The 26,635-nt window shown below is 41.8% G+C and overlaps 1 protein-coding gene and 10 non-coding genes across 11 annotated transcripts; 10 read left to right on the top strand and 1 right to left on the bottom strand.

Moving 5' to 3' along the window:
- Positions 1-324: 324 nt before the first annotated feature.
- Positions 325-11,334, bottom strand: LOC109876295 (zona pellucida sperm-binding protein 2-like). The gene is made up of 19 exons (XM_031818411.1): positions 11,176-11,334; positions 11,019-11,077; positions 10,850-10,930; positions 10,626-10,750; positions 9,879-10,022; positions 9,471-9,569; positions 9,205-9,363; positions 8,966-9,065; positions 8,579-8,799; positions 7,806-7,962; positions 6,542-6,738; positions 6,316-6,427; positions 5,949-6,118; positions 5,756-5,853; positions 5,458-5,588; positions 4,938-5,127; positions 716-857; positions 523-619; positions 325-443 (listed from the first exon to the last, which is right to left on the bottom strand). Exons 1-19 carry the CDS (start codon positions 11,196-11,198, stop codon positions 370-372), a joined length of 2,379 nt encoding a protein of 792 aa, XP_031674271.1. The 5' UTR covers positions 11,199-11,334; the 3' UTR covers positions 325-369.
- Positions 11,335-17,497: 6,163 nt separating this feature from the next.
- trnaa-cgc (transfer RNA alanine (anticodon CGC)) lies at positions 17,498-17,569 on the top strand. The gene has a single exon. It is a non-coding gene; the product is annotated as a tRNA-Ala (tRNA).
- A 535-nt stretch (positions 17,570-18,104) lies between these two features.
- Positions 18,105-18,176, top strand: trnat-ugu (transfer RNA threonine (anticodon UGU)). Its single transcript has one exon. It is a non-coding gene; the product is annotated as a tRNA-Thr (tRNA).
- Positions 18,177-19,580: 1,404 nt separating this feature from the next.
- Positions 19,581-19,652, top strand: trnaa-cgc (transfer RNA alanine (anticodon CGC)). Its single transcript has one exon. It is a non-coding gene; the product is annotated as a tRNA-Ala (tRNA).
- Positions 19,653-20,112: 460 nt separating this feature from the next.
- Positions 20,113-20,184, top strand: trnat-ugu (transfer RNA threonine (anticodon UGU)). Its single transcript has one exon. It is a non-coding gene; the product is annotated as a tRNA-Thr (tRNA).
- Positions 20,185-21,588: 1,404 nt separating this feature from the next.
- Positions 21,589-21,660, top strand: trnaa-cgc (transfer RNA alanine (anticodon CGC)). The gene has a single exon. It is a non-coding gene; the product is annotated as a tRNA-Ala (tRNA).
- Positions 21,661-22,195: 535 nt separating this feature from the next.
- trnat-ugu (transfer RNA threonine (anticodon UGU)) lies at positions 22,196-22,267 on the top strand. Its single transcript has one exon. It is a non-coding gene; the product is annotated as a tRNA-Thr (tRNA).
- Positions 22,268-23,671: 1,404 nt separating this feature from the next.
- Positions 23,672-23,743, top strand: trnaa-cgc (transfer RNA alanine (anticodon CGC)). The gene has a single exon. It is a non-coding gene; the product is annotated as a tRNA-Ala (tRNA).
- Positions 23,744-24,202: 459 nt separating this feature from the next.
- Positions 24,203-24,274, top strand: trnat-ugu (transfer RNA threonine (anticodon UGU)). Its single transcript has one exon. It is a non-coding gene; the product is annotated as a tRNA-Thr (tRNA).
- A 1,404-nt stretch (positions 24,275-25,678) lies between these two features.
- trnaa-cgc (transfer RNA alanine (anticodon CGC)) lies at positions 25,679-25,750 on the top strand. Its single transcript has one exon. It is a non-coding gene; the product is annotated as a tRNA-Ala (tRNA).
- A 459-nt stretch (positions 25,751-26,209) lies between these two features.
- trnat-ugu (transfer RNA threonine (anticodon UGU)) lies at positions 26,210-26,281 on the top strand. The gene has a single exon. It is a non-coding gene; the product is annotated as a tRNA-Thr (tRNA).
- Positions 26,282-26,635: the final 354 nt, after the last annotated feature.

Genomic DNA, 26,635 nt, shown 5'->3' with positions numbered 1-26,635 from the left:
ATATTTGGATGGAAACCAAGCTAGTGAGAGGTATCAAGGAAAGTTGTAATTTCAGTTGATAATTACCAACACTGCATCAACCACAGCCCTGCTGGTTTCACTTTGGCAAACCACCATCTGCTATAACATTGAGTCAGTTCATCCTACTGGACAATGGAAAGCTTTTGTTTCGTCACCCATTGTTTGTCCTAGACGGGAAATTGGTGTGCAACACTTATCTCCCTCTGGTGGATGGTTCAGAGTTCCATGCTTACAAAAGGCTTGATTGATACATGTCAGATGACAAGCCTACGACATGGTGTTAAGGTAGCTCCAACGGTTAGGATTGTTTTATATAGAACACTTTATTTGACATGTTAGAACAATACATTACACCCAAAGAATGTATCCAGAAGAAACATATACATGACGCTCCTCAAAGAGGTCTTTGACATGTCGTTGACCTGTTGAGAGAGAGAGAGAGCGAACCTATTAGTTCAGTTATGGTCTGCCAGGGTCTGAAAAGCATAAAACAAGACCTACCTCTTTTCAGGTTGTCCTGATTCACACATTGTCCACTACAGGGGCCGCCAGTGGGACTACTGGCATCACAGATGACCACATCACAATGGACAAAGACCTAGGAATCAAAGATTTGATGGTGTCAGTTTTTTTTAAAGGGATGATTGCCACACACAAAATTAAAGAATAAAGATTGTTGGGTGAACTTTGTTACCTGGCCACTCGGCTCAACCGCATCACCGGCGAAGGAAAACATATAGGCCTCAAAGCGTTTGACGTGAGGGGGGAAGCGGACCCTGGCGTCAGCTTCTACCGGGTGGAAGACCACACGGTATGGATCCTCGGGGTTCTCACAGCTGCCAGTGTAGAGAGAGGGACTAAGTTATGAACAAGAAAACGCTGCAAACCCCAACCGCCTTATGACACCACCACAAGACTTCGTACACGACTGTCCTGTGAGGATCAGATCAATTTACAGCAGAAGTGGGTTCTTTCTCCCCCTCCAGTATGAACTAAAGGAATGTTTTTGCTAACAGGCTTTACCCAACAACAATCACCTTTGTCTTGAAAAAACATATTTCATATACAATGTAAAGGCTAGAGACGTCCTACCTGTAGAGTAAGCGCGTTTCTAGTAAAAATCACAAAATAAAAACCAATATGACATTCATTTTCTATAGCTAATCTCTGAGTGCATAAAAGGAATGGTAACAGAAATTAACATTAGACCAGAAAACCGTGAGGCGCAAGCTAGACGTTTGGAACTTTCCTAACCTAGAAAATGAACTTAAGTGGGACCATTCTGCTACCACATCCAAACAATCCTACTCATCACCCACTGAGGAATCAGCGACAGGGTTGATTAGCCTATCTTCCAGAAAGTGTGAAAGGAAAATCCATCCTGTAGTTCTGTTCAAGACTAGTCATTGGAGCCACGGACAACCAACGACATTGTGACCTCATGTAGCCAATCAGAGAGAAGCCCAACACCCTACCTTTCCACGGCGGCATCCCACAAATACATTCATGCTTTTACTCCAAGCTGGTGCCGGTTCGTGTGTTCAAAAATGTATCAATGATAAGTGTCCCTTACGGAACGGTGGGGGGTGTGAAGAGAAACCTTGTAACAAGCTGTCATTGTGTCACCTGTGTGTTTAGCCTGTGTTATTTAGTTAGCTAGTAATTCAATTAAACCAACTTGTATAGTACTGAATCATAAGGCTGGGGTTTTTGCAGCTGCAAGGAGGATACGATGTAAAGTTAATAAGTTGACTATCAATTTAATAGATTTCTACCGTCTAGAGTTTACGTTGTGAGACGGTAACTTTAAAACCGCTTCCTCGGCACCCCAAATCCTACGTTTTTATTTTAAAGAACAGAAATTGAGCTTTCCGTCAACAATATTTATTTTGGTCTACTGGAATGGCTTGTTAAATGACAGATGTCAAACATGTATATTCAATTCCATTGACATGAGGTGAGATGTCCCTCTAAATGGTTCTTAAAATTCTAAATGATCCAGAAAGGTCGCCTGTAGTCTGACCAGAATATTGATCGTGGTTTAACCAAAGTTGCCGAATAGACAGTCGGTATCATCAACAAGGCAATCATATTTTGCAACACAAGTACTTCATTTTAAACAAGAATTTCATGCAATGCGCCAGAGCAATTCTTCCGCTGTTGGAGAAAAATCGTCACACAAAATAAATTCTACACCCACGGCATCGGAGTCACACGGAGGACTTCTGTGAAGGGCAGCTCTACTATACAAAGTAACCTACGCATTGACAGTTTAGGCCTACTTTTTTAATTTGCATCTTTGGGAGGTTTATCCTTTACCGTTTAACTGCCAGATATTAGCAAAAAGGAATTTGTGAAAGCTGAAGATGTTATATTAAGAGAAACACCCACACCAGTACAAATCACTTGAGCTGACAGACGATGGTAAGGATTTTGCACAACGATATGGTTGCAGCTGAAGTGACAAATCTGAACTACCCATTTTGTGCACAGCCATGTGAATGTTGTCTTTTCCTATGATATACAAAACATTTCAGCTTGTTTTTTAAAAACTGCTATGACATTGCTGATTTAATAAACAGCTGCGAAGTTACGCCGTGTCCACATGGCCAAATTTAGGTTGATACCAATTCATAAAAATGGTCAAATTGCATGATTTCATAGCAAACCCGATCCCCCAAATGAATGGTTTTGACCAATAAAGTTGCTTCACTACACTGCTTGGTGTAACATGTATCCAGATACTGAAAAGGTACCCGCAAAATAAAGTGTCATTTGCAGCGTGCATAATCATAAGTCATTGTAGCCCATTACAATGTAGGAAAAATAAGTCATCTTTCTATAGTAACCCATTTTAAATTCTTGAAAAATTAGGCCAGCATGTCCATCTGTGGCAAAGTGCTCACCCAAATAAAAAAATGTAGTAACATTTTTTTAAATATGAACATTAGCTAGCTAAATAAGGTTAGCAAGATGCTGCTACACTTGACCGTGGTATTTGTTCATGTTTAGCAACTCCCAATTAGCGCATTCTCTAGGACAGGAAATTCCATTGAAAGCGGCATCAACTTCTGGGGATCCTGTCAACTGATCCTATTCAGTTTCAAACATCCATGCTGCACAGGCATCTGAACCATCCTTTAGGTTTAGTGCAATAACTGTTTTAAATACAAGAGGTCACTTGTGCCTGAATTCAACCCAAAACCAACAACTATTCAGTCAGTGTTAAGAGCAGTTGTATGTAACCAATCGGAAAGGCAAGCCAAGCTTGCCAGCCGCTCTTGATTTCCATTTGACTGACCATCAGCTTGGCACAACACTGAACTGTAGCAAACCAAAAGGATAACATTGAGTAAAAAGGTGTAGGTAATGCCAACATTAACCTTTTCACACACACAAGTTCCAAATATCTTCAACAGTCGCCCCAGTGGGAGTTGATTTTTATGCGCGTGATGTCAGAATGCACTCACCGTTCCAACATGTGGACATTTAACCCGCGCTGACCTCAGACCAAGGCACACTACCTGCTAATTTTCTAGAAGCCGTTTCAACTTCTAATTTTGCCTCATTCATTCACAAAAGTAGCCCATTTCACAGTTGCAGACCATTTCTATTTGAGAAATTAATGAGCCGGACAAACTTTCCTTCAAAAGAAAGCCCAAGCACTTCCCCAGATCAAGTATACAGTCCTTGCACATTTATTGCCTTCCTTACAAATAACTGTGGACATGCGTGTATTCCTATCAAAGTGCCTTATTTTCTGTGTCACGTGTTGTCGTTTCTACTGCATCGTACCGTAAGTATAATATACTTAACGTTTTATTCATGCCTTCTGATTCTTGCCTAGATTGTAATGGACACGTGTGTAAAACACTTTTGAAGCTGGTACTAAATATGAGCTAATGCTAACGCCATACAATGCAGTCAGGTTATCACGTAAGCGTCTGTCAGACTTATGGTGATCTCAACTGGAGTACCCCCATTGTCTTGAATGCACTGAAGTCAACAGTTGATATGAACACGGCATCAGAGTGTAAACTATGGTACCTCAGGGTTGCCAGATCAGACCCCCCTTTCCAGGGGTATATAGCTTAGAAAAACTGCCTGCCTCACCATTTATTGTTGATAAATTCCCAGATCTTAGTAATATTTCCTGCATCATCCTCTTCACAATACCTTCCCAAGGACTTAGCCCCCAATAATGGATTGTGCTATATCTTGCAACTCTGTTTAGATTTCGTGCTACGGTTGTATTTGGAGAGGTGACAACAATTGGCGTTTTGTATAGTTACCTGTAAACTACTTGTCATGTGTACCCCGTAACAAGTACAAACATTATCACATGCTGAAGTGGCCAAACTAAGTTAAGATCTCAGGCAACGGGCGCAGTGAACAGCATTCTAGGAGTTCTTGCTTGACAAACATGGCTGCCATACTTTCTATACTAGATTTACATGGCTCCCTTGTACCGCATCATACTGTAAAACAAGTCAACCTGTTATTTAGACTAGATGATAACGTTAACATTGATATATTTTACAAGCAAAGCTGGAATAAAGTTGTGAAGACCTTTATTTCTCAACACAAAACATTGTTTAGATGCTTTTCAGACAACGCGGTTTAGAGTCGTTTGATGCAGCATACGTTCCAATGATATGCTGTAGGGACCACTCAGTGATAACAAGCATGTGATCATACGCGCCAGAATCTCCCATAAGTGTGAAATTGGGTGGAGATCTGGTGACAGACCGCACATGGCTCACATCGTTTTTAAGCATTGTGACCACTCGACCTATGGATGGGGGCATAGCCACTGTAGCCAAAGTAAATGGCCTGCCAAGCATGATAGGTTGCTAATTACTCAGGAACCACACCTGTGGAATAACACTTGTTTAGGCCCAAAAACAACATGTTACCCATTAATGATGAGATTCCACCGGGGTCGGGAGTCGCGGTCCTCGTTGAGGGTGGCCCAGCAGTGGTCAAGCACCAGCGCTACCTTGGGATCAGAGGACGTGGTCAGCTCCACCTCAAAGTGCAGAGGCTGTCTCAGGTACGTCACCACTGGATAGTCCTCCTCCTGGTGGAACGTGTTATACGAGGCGTCTGGAACACAGAACAAGACAACCGGGGGTCGTGGTCAGTGGGCACCATCGGAACTTGTCCATTAAGTAATGCTCGTTTATCATATCCTGTTGTGCCCCAATGAACACAAACCATTTATAGCCAACACTATCCACCCCCCACTAGAGGCTTCTGACAAATTCCCAAATCAGCTCCTCACCGTTACTACATAGCCACACCTGTAGATCTCAGAACGCAAGAGTAATATATCACAAGGCTTACATTTTTGGGAATGGTTTTGTAAAGGAGACCTTCCAAGATTCTTTTAGAGGCTAGGGGTCAAGTTGAAATTCTGAATTTGTGCACGCTTACCCTGAGCGAGTCTCATTCTGACCATTAGTCGACCCGTCCCAGTCTCAGCAAAAGGCTCGTTGTCACGCGGCCTGGTCAGGAAGGCCAATGTGCGAGTGATGTTGGCCACATAGTAGCAGGAAACCTTTAACCTAAAAAGAGGGATGTAAGCAACTTCAATAGGGGAAACGTCAAGCAGTGGAGTGGACACTGGTAGTAGAGGCACATTTTCCCTGTATACAAAGTATTGAGCAATGGATGAAGAAAAATAAACCTTATGAAAGCTAATAGCTACAATTGTGATGCGTAATCCACTTACTGATATTCCTCCTCTGAAGACGTCGTGGCATTCAGCTTCACCTCAAGTTCATCTGGCAAGGAGATTTCGTTCTCATACAGCATGACATTGTTGATAAACTATGTAGTAGAGGGGAATTGCTTATTACAGCCTGAAGAAGCAAACAGTCCGTAAATACACAGTACCCATCACCTCAGGGTAATAGTCATTTTACCTTCCTGGTGGTGCCACAGGAGTTCACAGTGAAGTGGAAGTAGGCGAAGCGATCGTCACTGTAGGTGGGACCACAGGCGGGGTCGCTCAGGGTCAGCTGACCGGGGTTCAGACCGGGAGCAGACTCCACCTTCACTGCCAGCGCAGTCATCGTTCCATTAGAGAAACACTCTTGGAGGTGGGGGAGCAAAAGACAGGTAGCCATCAGACCTGGGTTCTGTATTTGTTACACTTATTGAGCTTGAACCAATGGAATAGCACCAAAATAGCAAACCATGCCCATCTGGCACTACCATTTAGACTCACGGTATTTGCAAGGAACCCATGTTAAACGACAATTTATCGTAAGTAATTGTTTGAGAACCAACCAGTCAGCGTTTTGAGGAAGCTGCAAGCCAGGGAAAAGTATTTGATGGTCATGTTGTTGTAAGGATTCAACAGAGCCACATCCAGTCTGCTCCGGACAGACGAGTGAACCGACTGGGAACCAATGGGAGAGTTCATTAGTCCAATATTGTATGGATGTATACAGGGTAAGGAAAGCGAGGCTAGCTGCAGCAATTTAGGTTAACATGTTTTGGGAGAGCGACGTACCTCAAACACTGCGTCCGGCGAAGAGAAGGGCAACGTGATGGTGAAGTCTGTGTCGCCCTCTGTTAAATACTGTTGAGCAAACTCATGGTTAAGCAGCCGCTTGCCAACCAAGACCACAAAAAAGGGCTCTTGGTTCCTGTAGTCCACAGTGATGTGGAAGTTCTCCTGATCACAGTTGCCAGTGACTGAGGGTGGCACTACAAGGACAAACAGGGTTGTGTTCATTAATTAAGCACAAAAAACAGGAAGGTACTACTTGAACTTGTCCAAGAAGAAACCCTTGTTTAGATTGCAAAATGTTTTGCTACGGTGGGACTGAATAAACACGATCCTGGCAAATCAGGAACAGGGAAACTGGGTCCAAATACTCTAAAGCTTAACATTCTCTGTAGAAAGACCGCATAGGAAAACCCTACAGTATGGCTAGTTGGTCTTTCACTGCCAATTTCCTTTCAGGGCAATCATTAACGAGAGGAAACCATTCAACAGTAGTTTGGCGTAGTCCAGAGGCATACCAATATCCAGCAGTACAGCGTCCACAACGGCAGAGTGAGAGAAAGGAGCGTACTCTGGAAAGATGACCAGGCCGTAGATCAGCTGAAGAGTGAAGGTTGTGACACCTTGTTCCGCCCTTCTCTGTAGTGAAGTTAAAAGCATTGGTCAGCATTATTGTTGCAACAGAACTCTATTCAACATCAAGTGACAACTAAGTACATATGGGGACTATTAAAACAACACTTGAGTAAATGAGGGATACAAAGTACATTTGTGCCATTATTTATATTTTGTTGGTGGCCCACTTATTAGGGCATGAACAAATCACTGCGTGTGGCTTTGCATTTAACAGAAACACACCTCCTTAAAGACCACCGGGTCTGAGAAGGGCACCTCCATCCTGAAGGTCTTCAAGGTGTTGTCCGGGGATCTCTGCTCTTGAACATTGAAGCCCCTGGCGTTGCACTCTGCAACAGTTAGCACCATGGTGGGAAAGGTGATGTTCAGCAGCTCCACATCAAGGTTGAAGGTCCCCAACTCAAGCACAAACACTGCCTGCTCAGGAACTGTGTCCAAGGGCGTGTCTGTTCATTGGCAAACAAAGGAAAACATTTTGAAATGCGGTACAATGGAAGTTGAAAATGGACATTTGTTATTGGGTAAGTCCAGGTATTGCCTCCCCGTTTCAGTACATTTTCTGTTTTGTGCCTAATGAACAACCCAGGCATCCCAAATTACCATAGGCACTATTTAACTAAACCAGACTCACAGTTGCGAACTTGTGGAGGCCTGGCCATCGGAGGTGTTGTGATAGGGAAGAGGACTTTATAGCTGGTGTTCTCGTGTGCGACCTCCTCGATCCACAGCAACTCAAGCATGGGCTCAATGGTGTAAGTGACAAAGTACTGGTCATCCTGAATATGGCTCTGTAAGGGAGACAAGTGATGCAGTCAGGCTGTAATACACAATTTGAGTGCAAAAACAGGTAAATGTTCCTTATAAGCCAGAATGTTAAATACAATTATTCTACCACTTTTTGCCGCTGGTAATTTAAGACACAATATCCAAAGGAAAGTATTGGTTACCAGACTTTAGAAAGCTGGTAGGTGTATGGTTGTCAACTTGCATTTTCAAAACAACTGACACGCAAAGTAAACACTTGCGCAATATGTAAACAGCAGCCGAGTGTTGCTTGCATTCAGTTGACAGTGGCAAAGCTACCGCCTCCCTAAAAAGTCAGGTAAACAATACTTCAGTGTGGATATTTGGTCTGAAATTTCAAGCGGCTAAAGGACAAACTGCAAAGACAAGAGGTAGAGTATGTTTAAGTGTAATTTTATGCAAAATTCTCACAATTTTGCAAACCATTGTATATTAGCCTGGTTAAGCAAACAATTGCTCAATAAGAAACGTTTCTAGGAGTTTACCCATGAGAGATGGCAAAGGGTTACTGCAAAGCACTGACAACTGCTATAGTATAAAGGGCTCTACAAATAAGACTTAGAAATTAAAACAGGAACATTTTACTCATCCAATGCTGACCTTGAAGTTGCCGCCAACCGCCCCCACCGGAATTTCAACAATAATATGAGCCTCTGTGACTAAAACCGAGTAGTTTCTGGCAGCCATTTCCTCAGTGTCCAGCCTCTTAGCGTCAATTCCCATGTACACCTCCAACATGGTGAAGGCATCAGAGGAGAAAAGTGGGTCTATGTGCTTGGGCATGTACCAGGTGATCACTTCTGGAGTAAAGGCCACTGCCTCTGCAGTGACACAAGAAGCCAAGTGCACATCAAAACAGAACATTTTGCAACTGAAAACTGTGCCATTATTTGGAAAACATTTTCCCAACTGAACACTACATGAATGTCTTGTCTGGAGCCAATTAAGAACTGGGCTTATAGGATCTTAAATTATTTCACACTCAACCTGGTGTTGGACAAACAGCCGTGGCATCTACTCGAGTAACCAGCCACTTCTGCTCAAAGAAGGTTGAGGTTGAGAGCACCCGCATCGGAACCCCAGCTACCTGTTCAGGGGGCAACCACACCAGGGCCGTGTTCAGTAGGACACACCGTATTAACAATATGTTGCAGAGTTCAGGTAGGGCCACCGTTTCCAAATGTTTGCTCTACTGAACATGACCCAGTTCATGGAGGTAAGCTTACATTCTGGAGGTATGTCTCCTCTGCATTATGAGGGCTTCTTAACACCAGCCGTGTGGGAGTGTTGGCTATTGCATAGCCCTTTCTTTGGACCTCATCCACATTCATGACATTCTTGCTAGGACTAAAGACGACTGTCATTTTGTATCCTGAAGCAACAGCCTGTCTCAGGAAATGGAAACATGAATTAAACAAAATTGTCAAACGCACATTGTTTAGCGCCATCCTGTCATTTTGTTGTGAAATTACAGAAACTGAGATGTATAAACCTCAGCTCCCCTCCGGAAGTTGCCGCTCCTTGCTTTCGGGCCCCCAGTGGGCTGTTTGGGGATGGTTTGGATGTCTGGAAGAGTCTTTCTGACAGACACCTAGAGAAGAAAGGCCATTATTCCCTATGCATTTTCTCCCTCCCATACAAGAGGAAATCAAGGGCCAGTTCTCAATCTGTCCACTCGCCTCCTTAAATGCATTGAGAATAGGCCAAAATTCCTCACCTCTAAAGTTCTCCTATGTGCATTTTGAAGACGCGAGTGGAATTGAGAGAGTCAAGACCTCTACGTTGTGTCGCAGAAGAAATGAAACACTGGACAGTTGTAGCTCTAGACAGATCATTTATACAGGCAGTACAACAAGCGGGACTGTAAACATGTCCATTGGGGCATGCTCTGCTCACTTGCCTCCATGTAGTTGCGGTCGCACAGAATCTCTCGGGAGGTCCAGGGGGTGTAGCTACAGGTTTTGCCCACTCTATAAACAGGGTCTTCAGTCGTGTGGTTTCCTGGCAGCCTGAACTGCATGACCAAGCTGAACATCTTATCATCCTAAAATGAAGGGGGAAGGGAAAAAAGCCTTCATTATATAGCAAAAAAATAATAATCTGGTGACATTCATGCTGTGTTATAGACTGTGGCAAAATTGGCTATATGAATGCAGCTGCCACTGTATTGAAGCCACACTACAGGAGTAGAGCTCAATAGTTCACATCACTGCAGTCTGTATCAGAAAGTTGGCTGGCCCTCTGAAAGCCCTCCATAAACTTCTGCTGTACCTTACGTCATCGTTAACTTAGAGGTAAGAGATACCAGACCAAAGGGTGGCTAACAATGGAGATCCTTTTGATATCCACAGAGTTAAGTATAACTGCTTCAATGTTTCTGGAACCGGACTTCGGCAACTCAGGCTTATTGAGGACCTTTTTACTGAAGAATGGGTTCAGTTATTTCATTTTTCCATCTAGTGATGCAAATATCGACTTGTAGCTTTGTGTAGACAGGGCTCATCTGTAAAAGAGCCTGGTCTCAGCATGACTCCATGTCAAAGGTAAATAAAATGACATTGCTACAGTATGAGTTGCAAATGCAGTGACACTGAAAGGCAAACTGTCCATTTGAAGTACAAGCAAACACTACAGTTCTTAGGGTTACCATGTTTTGGGAAAAGCAGTTTTGAAGAGAAGCAAAAAACATGGCATTCCCCATGGGGTCAAATTTAAAGCTGAATCCACACTGAGTAGCAAGGCCAGGCGTCAGGTTTATGATTTGTGTGTCATCTGGAAGGGATGGAGATGGTGTGAACACAATAGATGACAAGCAATATCAAGCCATGAATTATGAAAGGAGAGAAAGAGAATCATAAGAGGCAAACTCACTGAAGACAGCGTCAACCTCTTCAAAAAGAGGAGCGACACTCAAACGAATAACGTTACCAAGGCATTCAGCGTTGAGGTCATCTGGAATAGGAAAGGTTAGTTAAAAAAAAAATCTTTAAAATATTGTCAAACGCTTAGTGCTTAAATTTGCAAGGTGCAAAATGCATACTTATAGAAGGTGTCTGTTGTGCTTGTATGCCCACAGCTGCCATCAATAGGCAAAACAACCTGTAAGGCATTTGACAAATTATTATGATTAAAAGGAGGAAGAACACAACTCAAATGTTTGTGTCGCATAAGACTCTTCTAGGCCTGCTACTACTTACCCTGAGCTAAGGAAAATAATCATTGTAGAACAGATTTGTTCTGATAAAATACCCAGCTACAGAACCTGATATTTGACCTAAAGTGTGCAGCCTACAGCCCAGGAGTAGGCAACTTTTACCCTATGACAAAGGCTTCCCACACTCAGTCACCTGAACCCCAAAGGGCTGCACATTTTCTTTTTATTCCCCTAGCCCTACAAAGCTGATTCAAATAATCATCCAGCTTTGTTAATCTGAATCAGCTGTGTAGTGTTAGGACAAAAACCTAAATGTAAGGCTACTGTTCAATTTTAGAAGGGTGCTCCGCCCTCACCGCTTTTATCCATTCATGTCAGGGGCCATGGACCGGTGCACCTCGGCTCAGGTTAATAGAACTCCCTCATTAGCAGCACAACAGCCTTTCACAGGTGAAAAGCATAATTACCCAACCGTCTACAATTGTAGCCCAGACAGAGAGAAAGATATTGGCCTCTAATGGCCAAAATGCTGCATTTCATGCACTTTCACAATTTGAATGTAGTCAACTGGGTGGGACTACCAACTTCATTTGGCTGAGCCCTACTGGTGACCCTGTTGAAGTCATGTCCAATCGGGTCATCAGAAGGGCTCAGACAATTGTGAAGAAGAAATGTTACTACTTTAATGTGAAGATAGCCTCAATGGCGCTGCCCATGCTGTCACAGACACTATATTGGCACAGATACATAGATGAGTCTTTTATCTTCTTATGGCTTCTTATTATCTTCTTGTCCAGAGGTGCCCAGAGTAAACTGCCTGCTACTCAGTCCAGGCAGAACAGCTCACAGATCACTGCACCTGTACATAGCCCATCTGTAAATAGCCCATCCAACTACCTCATCCCCTTGCTGTATTTATTTATTTATCTTGCTCCTTTGCACCCCAGTATCTCTACTTGCACATTCATCTTCTGCACATCTACCATTCCAGTGTTTAATTGCTATATTGTAATTACTTCGCCACCATGGCCTATTTATTGCCTTACCTCCCTTATCCTTTCCTTATTTGCACACACTGTATATAGACTTTTTCTACTGTATGTTTGTTTATTCCATCTGTAACTCTGTGTTGTTGTATGTGTCGAACTGCTTTGCTTTATCTTGGCCAGGTTGCAGTTGTAAATGAGAGCTTGTTCTCAACTAGCCTAACTGGTTAAATGAAGGTGAAATAAAATAGAAATAAAAAAATACTATGGATATATTTAGTATGCCAAATGTTCCAGGATGTCGTACTAAATTCGCCAAAATATGAGGAATACACGAAGAGGACACTGTTCAGTACTTTAGGGCCAATAATGCAATTCTTCAGGAAATGGGAAATTTCCAGATTTGTTGAAAATGGCGGAAAATATGCAGTCGAAGTACAACGAGAGCGGATACAAATTCATTGCTTTAACAAATTATGACAAATATTAAGAAAATGTTGAGCAATGTAATAAAGTAATTACTTTTTAAATAAGTTAACTTACACGTTATATTGGCTGACAATTTGTTAGCTACACTGGTCTTACGAACCACATAGCGTATCAGTACAGCAGTATGTACCGGTATGTTGTTAGCTAGATACCTAATGTTAGTTGGCTACTTATAGATAAAACTTGACAGTATAATAACTATAGGCTATCTAACTAACTACCCAATGTTAGACGTGATTATTCCCGTCATTCTGAGCTTAGCTAAATGGTATAGTCATTGTGCGTTCTCAATGGACATTCGGGTGCTTTCGTAAATTCGCTCTGGCTGTCTACTCTGCTCTGAATTTACAAACAGACAATCTGACAAAGCTCTGAATTCATGAGCGCATTCTGGAACTCCTGATTGAATTTAAGAACACACCTGAAGTCGTATAATGTCTAACCAGTCATTTGTTATGCTAGATAGCTAGCAAGAGGTTGCATAGCAACAGCATCACCTTCCGGTAGACGGGTGAAAAGCTAGAACGCGCAATTGAAAGCATACTGTTCGTTTACAGTATACTAAAATGAACTAATAATATATAGTATTCAGTATATACTCATTAAGTATGTAGTATACAGTATGTTAGTGTGGGTATTCGAGCACAGCTCTTGTTTTTCATCAATGCTCATTAAGAAATGCTAGCGGCCATGACTGAAGGCAAACAAGAATTGTCTTGGGGGTGTGGTTTGATGTGGGTGTTTCTTGGATGTGTTTTTACCATTCAATTGCAATAAACAAGTGCAGTAGTGAATACGTAAGGTAAGCCAGCTTTGCTGTAGAAAACAACGTTTTGAAGTTGAGGACTTCTCCCGATGAGCATTGATACCAGAGCACGCTCATTTGGGCTACAGTTTGAATCACAACGTACCACGAGTGCGGAATCTGACTTTGGACATTGAATTATTATTATTTTAAAAATGTTGTGTTCGATCAAAACATTCGGTTTTGGAAGTGAATGTAGTGGTGCGTTTGGTTGGTGGATCTGCACATCTGTAATGAGGTAGGCTGTGCAGGTAGCCCAGATGAGAGTACGTCTGAGATGGATGAAGGTGAAAGGATCAGTGATGAGTGGTAAATTGCATCTTGGCTGACACTTAAATAACGTGCCATAGAATTATGCGGAACCACGCAAGATGTGCTGCAGGATGCCGCAACATTTAAGCTTATACGGTTCCAAAAAAGGACCGCAAAAACATACGAAATAGGTTGTTCCAACCTGTAAACGAACAGTATGCTTTCAGTCGCGTGTACTAGCTCTTCACCTGTCAACCGGAAGTTGATGATGTTGCTATGCAACCTCTTGCTAGATAGTTAGCATAACAAATGACTAGTTAGACATTTTATGACTTCAGGTGTATTCTTCAATTCAATCTGGAGAACCAGATGGGCATGGTTTGCATATTTGGTGCTATTCCATTGGTTCTACTGTGCTCGGCAAGCTCAATTAAGTGTAACAAATACAGAACCCAGGTCTGATGGCTACCTGTCTTTTGATCCCCCACCTCCAAGAGTGTTTCTCAAACGGAACGATGACTGCGCTGGCGATGAAGGTGGAGTCTGCTTCCGGTCTGAACCCCGGTCAGCTGACCCTGAGCGACCCCGCCTGGTGTCCCACCTACAGTGAAGATCGCTTCGCCTACTTCCACTTCACTGTGAACTCCTGTGGCACCACCAGGAAGGTAAAATGACTATTACCCTGAGGTGATGGGTACTGTGTATTTATGGACTGTTTGCTTCTGTAGGCTGTAATAAGCAATTCCCCTCTACTACAGAGTTTATCAACAATTCATGCTGTATGAGTGCATTACGCATCACAATTGTAGCTATTAGCTGTTATAGGGTGTTTTTTTTCCTTCACCAATTGCTCAATACTTTGTATACAGGGAAAATGTGCCTCTACTATCAGTGTGTCCACTCCACTGCTTGAAGTTTCCCCTATTGAAGTTGCATATTTCCCCTATTGAAGTTGCATACTCTTTTAAGGTTAAAGGTTTCCTGCTACTATGTGGTCAACATCACTCGCACATTGGCCTTCCTGACCAGGCCGCGTGACAACGAGCCTTTTGTCACCTTGTGACACACACTGAAAAGCTCAAACCTTGCTTGCATTTCCAGACCATATATTTCACTCTTGTGGGGGGGGGGGAAGAGGGCACATCCTACGTTCATACTTATGACAACTTCATGGACTAGGGCCTTTTATTTATCACCCTAATAATGTTGTGTCTTTTTATTGGACTAAATGCAGTTTGTTAGTGCTTCCCTGCCCTGCCCAGATCAAATCAAATAATGGACAATGCGTTTACCTCAAAATCTAGGCAGTGCATTCAGCATTTGTTTTTAGGCTAGGATACTGTCAATGTCTGTAGTCCATTAGGGCCCTGTAAAATCCCCTTCAATGTTTTGACTGATTGCCCCCCCCCCCCCCCCCCAAGGTTTTTGCTCTCATAAGTACACCTTTTTCATAGAACATCTAATCGTGTTATATTTCTATGTCCACGACAACATTTTCCCAACAGATGTCAAAGAAAAGCTCTCTCACACACACACACACACAGCAAGGATGGAGTGACAAAGTGTGGTGCTTAAAGACACACAGAGCCTGCAAAGGTATTACCATAATCTCTAGGCTGTGCCAAGTTCAACGAGATGCCCCGCTTGACCGTAGCTCGCTCGGTCTAAGCACAGTTACCATGAGAAAAAGTAGGCCCAAAATGAAGTCTGGCCCTAAATGTCATTTGCTTTTTGGTGACAGTGAGAGAACCGTTAGGGTGAGAAGCACAATTCGACCTCAGGTACATTCCTGAGGTCCTCCCGATCTGTGCAAGCCTAACCTTGACCGTGTAGTATTAACCCTTAACAGTTAAAAGAAGGTGTCTACCTCAAACAGTTTTCACTGACTTCTCTCCCATTAGGAATACATTGCCTGAAACCCTAAATTCAACCTAAAGCCTATGTGGGTTATGAATGCCGTATGAACCTGTATTCGATGACAATCCATCAGCCCACTATGAGGTCTACCTGTGTTGATTCTAAGCTTCCTGAAGCAACCGGAAGTGGTTAAAATCACCCTAAAAGTGTTTTTCCATACCCAAACTGATGTTTGATAGAAATAGTGAATTCAACCTTGTGTAAATCAGTCAGTTCTTAACGTATAGACTTAAAACTCAGGATTCTGTAAAAGCATACCCCAATGAGGATATGTGTTCACGTTCAGCTTCCTGTGCCAAACGGATGTGCCTTAAAATGGTCATAGGGGCTGTTTCGAAGGGTTAACAGATGTTGCATTTTCACCATTTAGATAAGCATCTTTGTGTCACTCAAAAAGTGGAAGAAATTGCATATACTGTAGCCATAATTTGTAGCACAGATTGTTGGATGAAATACACACTAACCTTGCTTACTTATTTCAAAGCGAGGGCACATATTTCAGCCTTGTGGGAAAAAACGGACAAAGAGTTGAAATTCCACAAGGCAGTGACAAAATGCTTACAGCACCTGGTATTCCCAGGCGGTCTCCCATCCAAAAACTAACCAGGCCCGACCCTGCTTAGCTTCCGAGATCAGGCGTACTCAGCCAGTATGGTCTTAATCAAGAAACCTTCTCTTGGTCCACTATATAAAGTCAAAGTGAGTCTAATTAAATTAGCTTTTGCACAACTCCCACTTTCCAGAATGTTGACATTTTAAGAAGGAAATAGATGTGCTAAGTCATCTGTTTATGTAAACTGAAGCACATGGGTTCAATCCTTGTTCGACGTTTATGGAAGCTAGATGATATTATGGAAATGTACTTTCATTAGAACAGTGTAAAGAAAGGGTCAATTGTATTGATATGGCCACTACGACCTGTATGCTCTAGTCGGCTGGCCCTCGCTACATATTCGTCGCCAGACCCACTGGTTCCAGGTCATCTTTTTAGTCTATGCTAGGTAAAGCTCCGCCTTATCTCAGCTCACTGGTCACGATAACAACACCCACCCGTAGCACGCGTTCCAGCAGGTATATCTCACTGGTCATCCCCAAAGCCAACACCTCCTTTGGCCGCCTTTCCTTCCAGTTCTCTGCTGACAATGACTGGAACGAATTGCAAAAATCGCTGAAGCTGGAGACATATTTCCCTCACTAACTTTCAGTGTTGCCAACTTAGCGACTTAGTCGCTGTATTTAGCAAGTATTCGGACCCCTCTGAATACTTGCAGACATTTTCATTTTACTCACTTTTTGTCTCTTCCACAATGTTATTCCTCACTCCTACAGTGTCCATCACAATTACATGCACATGGACAATTATGCAAATTAGGTGATGACATCATTTAGCAACTTCTAGTGACTTTTAGGACAGCCAATAGCTACTTTCCTTACTGAGGTGTTGGCAACACTGCTAACTTTAAACATCGGCTATCTGAGCAGCTAACTGATCGCTGCAGCTGTACAAAGCCCATCTGTAAATAGCCCACCCAATCTACCTACCTCATCCCCATATTGTTTTAATATACTTTCTGCTCTTTGCACACCAGTATTTCTACTTGCACATCATCATCTGCTCATCTATCACTCCAGTGTTAATTTGCTAAATTGTAAATACTTCGCTACTATGGCCTATTTCTTGCCTTACCTCCATTTGCACGCACTGTATATAGACTTTCTTTTTTTTCTTCTATTGTGTTATTGACTGTACGCTTGTTTATTCCATCTGTAACTCTGTGTTGTTGTTTGTGTTGCGCTGCTTTGCTTTATCTTGGCCAGGTCGCAGTTGAATATGAAAACTTGTTCTCAACTAGCTTACCTGATTAATTATAGGTGAAATTTTAAAAAATAAGAAAAAACCATTTCTTTCCCAGAAAGGGGATGTAGCTCAGTGGTAGAGCGCATGCTTCGCATGTATGAGGTCCTGGGTTCAATCCCCAGCTTCTCCATTCAAATTTTTGCAGTGGCCCATCTCCTACTTTCCAGAATGTTGAAATTCTCAGCAGGAAACAGAGACGTGCTAAATAATTTGCTCTTGTAATCTGAAGAACATGTGTTCAATCCCTGTTCGTACATTTATGTAACAGAAGTGGCATGGTTGCCAACTTCAATTGCATCATTTTCAAAAACTGAAGTTCATGGGTTAGATGACTGTCCATACTTGCGTGTATTTAGAATTGCTGCTATCATTTCATTGTAGTTTCAATGGAGTGGTGTATATAAAAAGTACATTGTATTAATATTGCATTTTATCTGCAAATAAAATTGGATCGAAGCTCAGAGGGGGAGTGCATGCTATTTTAGTACTTGGTTCAATCTCAAGGTTCTCCACTGAGTATTTGTGTACCAAATTCACATTACACAACTCCTACTTTCCAGAATGTTGAAATTCTCACAGGAAACAGAGATGTTATTTGTGTGCCAAATTCACATTACACAACTACTACTTTCCAGAATATTGATAAATATCTTACAGCATAGAGTGGCATGGTGGCCAAGCGGTAAGGCGTCGGTCTTGTAAACCGAAGATCATGGGTTCAAATCCCATCCGTGCCTTACTGAAAGATAGCTGGTACCATGGGAAGGTTCTTTCACTGGAGGACTTTGAAGAAAAAAAAAGTTCTCAAAATGGCAAACCTGCTATTATATAGTAAGGGGATGTACCTCTACGGTAGAGCTAATACTTGAAATGCATGCGCTCTGAAGTTAATCCCCAAATTTTCTGATGAGTATATTTAGTTGTGAAATGAGCTTTTGCACAACTCTACTTTCCAGAATGTTGACATTTTAAGAAGGAAATAGATGTGCTAAGTCATCTGTTTTTGTAAACTGAAGCACATGGGTTCAATCCTGGGTTCAAGCCTTGTTCGACGTTTATGGAAGCTAGATGATATTATGGAAATGTACTTTCATTAGAACAGTGTAAAGAAAGGGTCAATTGTATTGATATGGCCACTACGACCTGTATGCTCTAGTCGGCTGGCCCTCGCTACATATTCGTCGCCAGACCCACTGGTTCCAGGTCATCTTTTTAGTCTATGCTAGGTAAAGCTCCGCCTTATCTCAGCTCACTGGTCACGATAACAACACCCACCCGTAGCACGCGTTCCAGCAGGTATATCTCACTGGTCATCCCCAAAGCCAACACCTCCTTTGGCCGCCTTTCCTTCCAGTTCTCTGCTGACAATGACTGGAACGAATTGCAAAAATCGCTGAAGCTGGAGACATATTTCCCTCACTAACTTTCAGTGTTGCCAACTTAGCGACTTAGTCGCTGTATTTAGCAAGTATTCGGACCCCTCTGAATACTTGCAGACATTTTCATTTTACTCACTTTTTGTCTCTTCCACAATGTTATTCCTCACTCCTACAGTGTCCATCACAATTACATGCACATGGACAATTATGCAAATTAGGTGATGACATCATTTAGCAACTTCTAGTGACTTTTAGGACAGCCAATAGCTACTTTCCTTACTGAGGTGTTGGCAACACTGCTAACTTTAAACATCGGCTATCTGAGCAGCTAACTGATCGCTGCAGCTGTACAAAGCCCATCTGTAAATAGCCCACCCAATCTACCTACCTCATCCCCATATTGTTTTAATATACTTTCTGCTCTTTGCACACCAGTATTTCTACTTGCACATCATCATCTGCTCATCTATCACTCCAGTGTTAATTTGCTAAATTGTAAATACTTCGCTACTATGGCCTATTTCTTGCCTTACCTCCATTTGCACGCACTGTATATAGACTTTCTTTTTTTTCTTCTATTGTGTTATTGACTGTACGCTTGTTTATTCCATCTGTAACTCTGTGTTGTTGTTTGTGTTGCGCTGCTTTGCTTTATCTTGGCCAGGTCGCAGTTGAATATGAAAACTTGTTCTCAACTAGCTTACCTGATTAATTATAGGTGAAATTAAAAAAAATAAGAAAAAACCATTTCTTTCCCAGAAAGGGGATGTAGCTCAGTGGTAGAGCGCATGCTTCGCATGTATGAGGTCCTGGGTTCAATCCGCAGCTTCTCCATTCAAATTTTTGCAGTGGCCCATCTCCTACTTTCCAGAATGTTGAAATTCTCAGCAGGAAACAGAGACGTGCTAAATAATTTGCTCTTGTAATCTGAAGAACATGTGTTCAATCCCTGTTCGTACATTTATGTAACAGAAGTGGCATGGTTGCCAACTTCAATTGCATCATTTTCAAAAACTGAAGTTCATGGGTTAGATGACTGTCCATACTTGCGTGTATTTAGAATTGCTGCTATCATTTCATTGTAGTTTCAATGGAGTGGTGTATATAAAAAGTACATTGTATTAATATTGCATTTTATCTGCAAATAAAATTGGATCGAAGCTCAGAGGGGGAGTGCATGCTATTTTAGTACTTGGTTCAATCCCAAGGTTCTCCACTGAGTATTTGTGTGCCAAATTCACATTACACAACTCCTACTTTCCAGAATGTTGATAAATATCTTGCAGCATCGAGTGGCATGGTGGCCAAGCGGTAAGGCGTCTGTCTTGTAAACCGAAGATCATGGGTTCAAATCCCATCCGTGCCTTACTGAAAGATAGCTGGTACCATGGGAAGGTTCTTTCACTGGAGGACTTTGAAGAAAAAAAAAGTTCTCAAAATGGCAAACCTGCTATTATATAGTAAGGGGATGTACCTCTACGGTAGAGCTAATACTTGAAATGCATGCGCTCTGAAGTTAATCCCCAAATTTTCTGATGAGTATATTTAGTTGTGAAATGAGCTTTTGCACAACTCTACTTTCCAGAATGTTGACATTTTAAGAAGGAAATAGATGTGCTAAGTCATCTGTTTTTGTAAACTGAAGCACATGGGTTCAATCCTGGGTTCAAGCCTTGTTCGACGTTTATGGAAGCTAGATGATATTATGGAAATGTACTTTCATTAGAACAGTGTAAAGAAAGGGTCAATTGTATTGATATGGCCACTACGACCTGTATGCTCTAGTCGGCTGGCCCTCGCTACATATTCGTCGCCAGACCCACTGGTTCCAGGTCATCTTTTTAGTCTATGCTAGGTAAAGCTCCGCCTTATCTCAGCTCACTGGTCACGATAACAACACCCACCCGTAGCACGCGTTCCAGCAGGTATATCTCACTGGTCATCCCCAAAGCCAACACCTCCTTTGGCCGCCTTTCCTTCCAGTTCTCTGCTGACAATGACTGGAACGAATTGCAAAAATCGCTGAAGCTGGAGACATATTTCCCTCACTAACTTTCAGTGTTGCCAACTTAGCGACTTAGTCGCTGTATTTAGCAAGTATTCGGACCCCTCTGAATACTTGCAGACATTTTCATTTTACTCACTTTTTGTCTCTTCCACAATGTTATTCCTCACTCCTACAGTGTCCATCACAATTACATGCACATGGACAATTATGCAAATTAGGTGATGACATCATTTAGCAACTTCTAGTGACTTTTAGGACAGCCAATAGCTACTTTCCTTACTGAGGTGTTGGCAACACTGCTAACTTTAAACATCGGCTATCTGAGCAGCTAACTGATCGCTGCAGCTGTACAAAGCCCATCTGTAAATAGCCCACCCAATCTACCTACCTCATCCCCATATTGTTTTAATATACTTTCTGCTCTTTGCACACCAGTATTTCTACTTGCACATCATCATCTGCTCATCTATCACTCCAGTGTTAATTTGCTAAATTGTAAATACTTCGCTACTATGGCCTATTTCTTGCCTTACCTCCATTTGCACGCACTGTATATAGACTTTCTTTTTTTTCTTCTATTGTGTTATTGACTGTACGCTTGTTTATTCCATCTGTAACTCTGTGTTGTTGTTTGTGTTGCGCTGCTTTGCTTTATCTTGGCCAGGTCGCAGTTGAATATGAAAACTTGTTCTCAACTAGCTTACCTGATTAATTATAGGTGAAATTTAAAAAAATAAGAAAAAACCATTTCTTTCCCAGAAAGGGGATGTAGCTCAGTGGTAGAGCGCATGCTTCGCATGTATGAGGTCCTGGGTTCAATCCGCAGCTTCTCCATTCAAATTTTTGCAGTGGCCCATCTCCTACTTTCCAGAATGTTGAAATTCTCAGCAGGAAACAGAGACGTGCTAAATAATTTGCTCTTGTAATCTGAAGAACATGTGTTCAATCCCTGTTCGTACATTTATGTAACAGAAGTGGCATGGTTGCCAACTTCAATTGCATCATTTTCAAAAACTGAAGTTCATGGGTTAGATGACTGTCCATACTTGCGTGTATTTAGAATTGCTGCTATCATTTCATTGTAGTTTCAATGGAGTGGTGTATATAAAAAGTACATTGTATTAATATTGCATTTTATCTGCAAATAAAATTGGATCGAAGCTCAGAGGGGGAGTGCATGCTATTTTAGTACTTGGTTCAATCTCAAGGTTCTCCACTGAGTATTTGTGTACCAAATTCACATTACACAACTCCTACTTTCCAGAATGTTGAAATTCTCACAGGAAACAGAGATGTTATTTGTGTGCCAAATTCACATTACACAACTACTACTTTCCAGAATATTGATAAATATCTTACAGCATAGAGTGGCATGGTGGCCAAGCGGTAAGGCGTCGGTCTTGTAAACCGAAGATCATGGGTTCAAATCCCATCCGTGCCTTACTGAAAGATAGCTGGTACCATGGGAAGGTTCTTTCACTGGAGGACTTTGAAGAAAAAAAAAGTTCTCAAAATGGCAAACCTGCTATTATATAGTAAGGGGATGTACCTCTACGGTAGAGCTAATACTTGAAATGCATGCGCTCTGAAGTTAATCCCCAAATTTTCTGATGAGTATATTTAGTTGTGAAATGAGCTTTTGCACAACTCTACTTTCCAGAATGTTGACATTTTAAGAAGGAAATAGATGTGCTAAGTCATCTGTTTTTGTAAACTGAAGCACATGGGTTCAATCCTGGGTTCAAGCCTTGTTCGACGTTTATGGAAGCTAGATGATATTATGGAAATGTACTTTCATTAGAACAGTGTAAAGAAAGGGTCAATTGTATTGATATGGCCACTACGACCTGTATGCTCTAGTCGGCTGGCCCTCGCTACATATTCGTCGCCAGACCCACTGGTTCCAGGTCATCTTTTTAGTCTATGCTAGGTAAAGCTCCGCCTTATCTCAGCTCACTGGTCACGATAACAACACCCACCCGTAGCACGCGTTCCAGCAGGTATATCTCACTGGTCATCCCCAAAGCCAACACCTCCTTTGGCCGCCTTTCCTTCCAGTTCTCTGCTGACAATGACTGGAACGAATTGCAAAAATCGCTGAAGCTGGAGACATATTTCCCTCACTAACTTTCAGTGTTGCCAACTTAGCGACTTAGTCGCTGTATTTAGCAAGTATTCGGACCCCTCTGAATACTTGCAGACATTTTCATTTTACTCACTTTTTGTCTCTTCCACAATGTTATTCCTCACTCCTACAGTGTCCATCACAATTACATGCACATGGACAATTATGCAAATTAGGTGATGACATCATTTAGCAACTTCTAGTGACTTTTAGGACAGCCAATAGCTACTTTCCTTACTGAGGTGTTGGCAACACTGCTAACTTTAAACATCGGCTATCTGAGCAGCTAACTGATCGCTGCAGCTGTACAAAGCCCATCTGTAAATAGCCCACCCAATCTACCTACCTCATCCCCATATTGTTTTAATATACTTTCTGCTCTTTGCACACCAGTATTTCTACTTGCACATCATCATCTGCTCATCTATCACTCCAGTGTTAATTTGCTAAATTGTAAATACTTCGCTACTATGGCCTATTTCTTGCCTTACCTCCATTTGCACGCACTGTATATAGACTTTCTTTTTTTTCTTCTATTGTGTTATTGACTGTACGCTTGTTTATTCCATCTGTAACTCTGTGTTGTTGTTTGTGTTGCGCTGCTTTGCTTTATCTTGGCCAGGTCGCAGTTGAATATGAAAACTTGTTCTCAACTAGCTTACCTGATTAATTATAGGTGAAATTAAAAAAAATAAGAAAAAACCATTTCTTTCCCAGAAAGGGGATGTAGCTCAGTGGTAGAGCGCATGCTTCGCATGTATGAGGTCCTGGGTTCAATCCGCAGCTTCTCCATTCAAATTTTTGCAGTGGCCCATCTCCTACTTTCCAGAATGTTGAAATTCTCAGCAGGAAACAGAGACGTGCTAAATAATTTGCTCTTGTAATCTGAAGAACATGTGTTCAATCCCTGTTCGTACATTTATGTAACAGAAGTGGCATGGTTGCCAACTTCAATTGCATCATTTTCAAAACTGAAGTTCATGGGTTAGATGACTGTCCATACTTGCGTGTATTTAGAATTGCTGCTATCATTTCATTGTAGTTTCAATGGAGTGGTGTATATAAAAAGTACATTGTATTAATATTGCATTTTATCTGCAAATAAAATTGGATCGAAGCTCAGAGGGGGAGTGCATGCTATTTTAGTACTTGGTTCAATCCCAAGGTTCTCCACTGAGTATTTGTGTGCCAAATTCACATTACACAACTCCTACTTTCCAGAATGTTGATAAATATCTTGCAGCATCGAGTGGCATGGTGGCCAAGCGGTAAGGCGTCTGTCTTGTAAACCGAAGATCATGGGTTCAAATCCCATCCGTGCCTTACTGAAAGATAGCTGGTACCATGGGAAGGTTCTTTCACTGGAGGACTTTGAAGAAAAAAAAAGTTCTCAAAATGGCAAACCTGCTATTATATAGTAAGGGGATGTACCTCTACGGTAGAGCTAATACTTGAAATGCATGCGCTCTGAAGTTAATCCCCAAATTTTCTGATGAGTATATTTAGTTGTGAAATGAGCTTTTGCACAACTCTACTTTCCAGAATGTTGACATTTTAAGAAGGAAATAGATGTGCTAAGTCATCTGTTTTTGTAAACTGAAGCACATGGGTTCAATCCTGGGTTCAAGCCTTGTTCGACGTTTATGGAAGCTAGATGATATTATGGAAATGTACTTTCATTAGAACAGTGTAAAGAAAGGGTCAATTGTATTGATATGGCCACTACGACCTGTATGCTCTAGTCGGCTGGCCCTCGCTACATATTCGTCGCCAGACCCACTGGTTCCAGGTCATCTTTTTAGTCTATGCTAGGTAAAGCTCCGCCTTATCTCAGCTCACTGGTCACGATAACAACACCCACCCGTAGCACGCGTTCCAGCAGGTATATCTCACTGGTCATCCCCAAAGCCAACACCTCCTTTGGCCGCCTTTCCTTCCAGTTCTCTGCTGACAATGACTGGAACGAATTGCAAAAATCGCTGAAGCTGGAGACATATTTCCCTCACTAACTTTCAGTGTTGCCAACTTAGCGACTTAGTCGCTGTATTTAGCAAGTATTCGGACCCCTCTGAATACTTGCAGACATTTTCATTTTACTCACTTTTTGTCTCTTCCACAATGTTATTCCTCACTCCTACAGTGTCCATCACAATTACATGCACATGGACAATTATGCAAATTAGGTGATGACATCATTTAGCAACTTCTAGTGACTTTTAGGACAGCCAATAGCTACTTTCCTTACTGAGGTGTTGGCAACACTGCTAACTTTAAACATCGGCTATCTGAGCAGCTAACTGATCGCTGCAGCTGTACAAAGCCCATCTGTAAATAGCCCACCCAATCTACCTACCTCATCCCCATATTGTTTTAATATACTTTCTGCTCTTTGCACACCAGTATTTCTACTTGCACATCATCATCTGCTCATCTATCACTCCAGTGTTAATTTGCTAAATTGTAAATACTTCGCTACTATGGCCTATTTCTTGCCTTACCTCCATTTGCACGCACTGTATATAGACTTTCTTTTTTTTCTTCTATTGTGTTATTGACTGTACGCTTGTTTATTCCATCTGTAACTCTGTGTTGTTGTTTGTGTTGCGCTGCTTTGCTTTATCTTGGCCAGGTCGCAGTTGAATATGAAAACTTGTTCTCAACTAGCTTACCTGATTAATTATAGGTGAAATTTAAAAAAATAAGAAAAAACCATTTCTTTCCCAGAAAGGGGATGTAGCTCAGTGGTAGAGCGCATGCTTCGCATGTATGAGGTCCTGGGTTCAATCCGCAGCTTCTCCATTCAAATTTTTGCAGTGGCCCATCTCCTACTTTCCAGAATGTTGAAATTCTCAGCAGGAAACAGAGACGTGCTAAATAATTTGCTCTTGTAATCTGAAGAACATGTGTTCAATCCCTGTTCGTACATTTATGTAACAGAAGTGGCATGGTTGCCAACTTCAATTGCATCATTTTCAAAAACTGAAGTTCATGGGTTAGATGACTGTCCATACTTGCGTGTATTTAGAATTGCTGCTATCATTTCATTGTAGTTTCAATGGAGTGGTGTATATAAAAAGTACATTGTATTAATATTGCATTTTATCTGCAAATAAAATTGGATCGAAGCTCAGAGGGGGAGTGCATGCTATTTTAGTACTTGGTTCAATCCCAAGGTTCTCCACTGAGTATTTGTGTGCCAAATTCACATTACACAACTCCTACTTTCCAGAATGTTGATAATATCTTGCAGCATTGAGTGGCATGGTGGCCAAGCGGTAAGGCGTCTGTCTTGTAAACCGAAGATCATGGGTTCAAATCCCATCCGTGCCTTACTGAAAGATAGCTGGTACCATGGGAAGGTTCTTTCACTGGAGGACTTTGAAGAAAAAAAAAGTTCTCAAAATGGCAAACCTGCTATTATATAGTAAGGGGATGTGCCTCTACGGTAGAGCTAATACTTGAAATGCATGCGCTCTGAAGTTAATCCCCACATTTTCTGATGAGTATATTTAGTTGTGAAATGAGCTTTTGCACAACTCTACTTTCCAGAATGTTGACATTTTAAGAAGGAAATAGATGTGCTAAGTCAACTTGCATATCATCATAGACTAGGCCGAAACGTTAATCTTTAACCTTGCCTGAATAAAACAATGCATTTTTTATAGTGAGCAAGAGTTGGGCTTT

This window comes from Oncorhynchus kisutch, unplaced genomic scaffold, assembly GCF_002021735.2.
Source record: "Oncorhynchus kisutch isolate 150728-3 unplaced genomic scaffold, Okis_V2 scaffold1371, whole genome shotgun sequence".
Classification (NCBI taxonomy): domain Eukaryota; kingdom Metazoa; phylum Chordata; class Actinopteri; order Salmoniformes; family Salmonidae; genus Oncorhynchus; species Oncorhynchus kisutch.
The sequence above is the reverse complement of the archived record's forward strand: the minus strand, read 5'-3'. Positions and strand labels throughout refer to the sequence as shown.

Excerpts from the sequence above, each read along its gene's own strand:
- LOC109876295 (XM_031818411.1), bottom strand. The coding sequence starts at position 11,198 with ATGATTATTTTCCTTAGCTCAGG. Across the intron at positions 11,078-11,175 it reads ATTATTTTCCTTAGCTCAGG|GTTGTTTTGCCTATTGATGG; the intron begins GTAAGTAGTAGC and ends AATGCCTTACAG. Across the intron at positions 6,428-6,541 it reads CGCCGGACGCAGTGTTTGAG|TCGGTTCACTCGTCTGTCCG; the intron begins GTACGTCGCTCT and ends ATTGGTTCCCAG.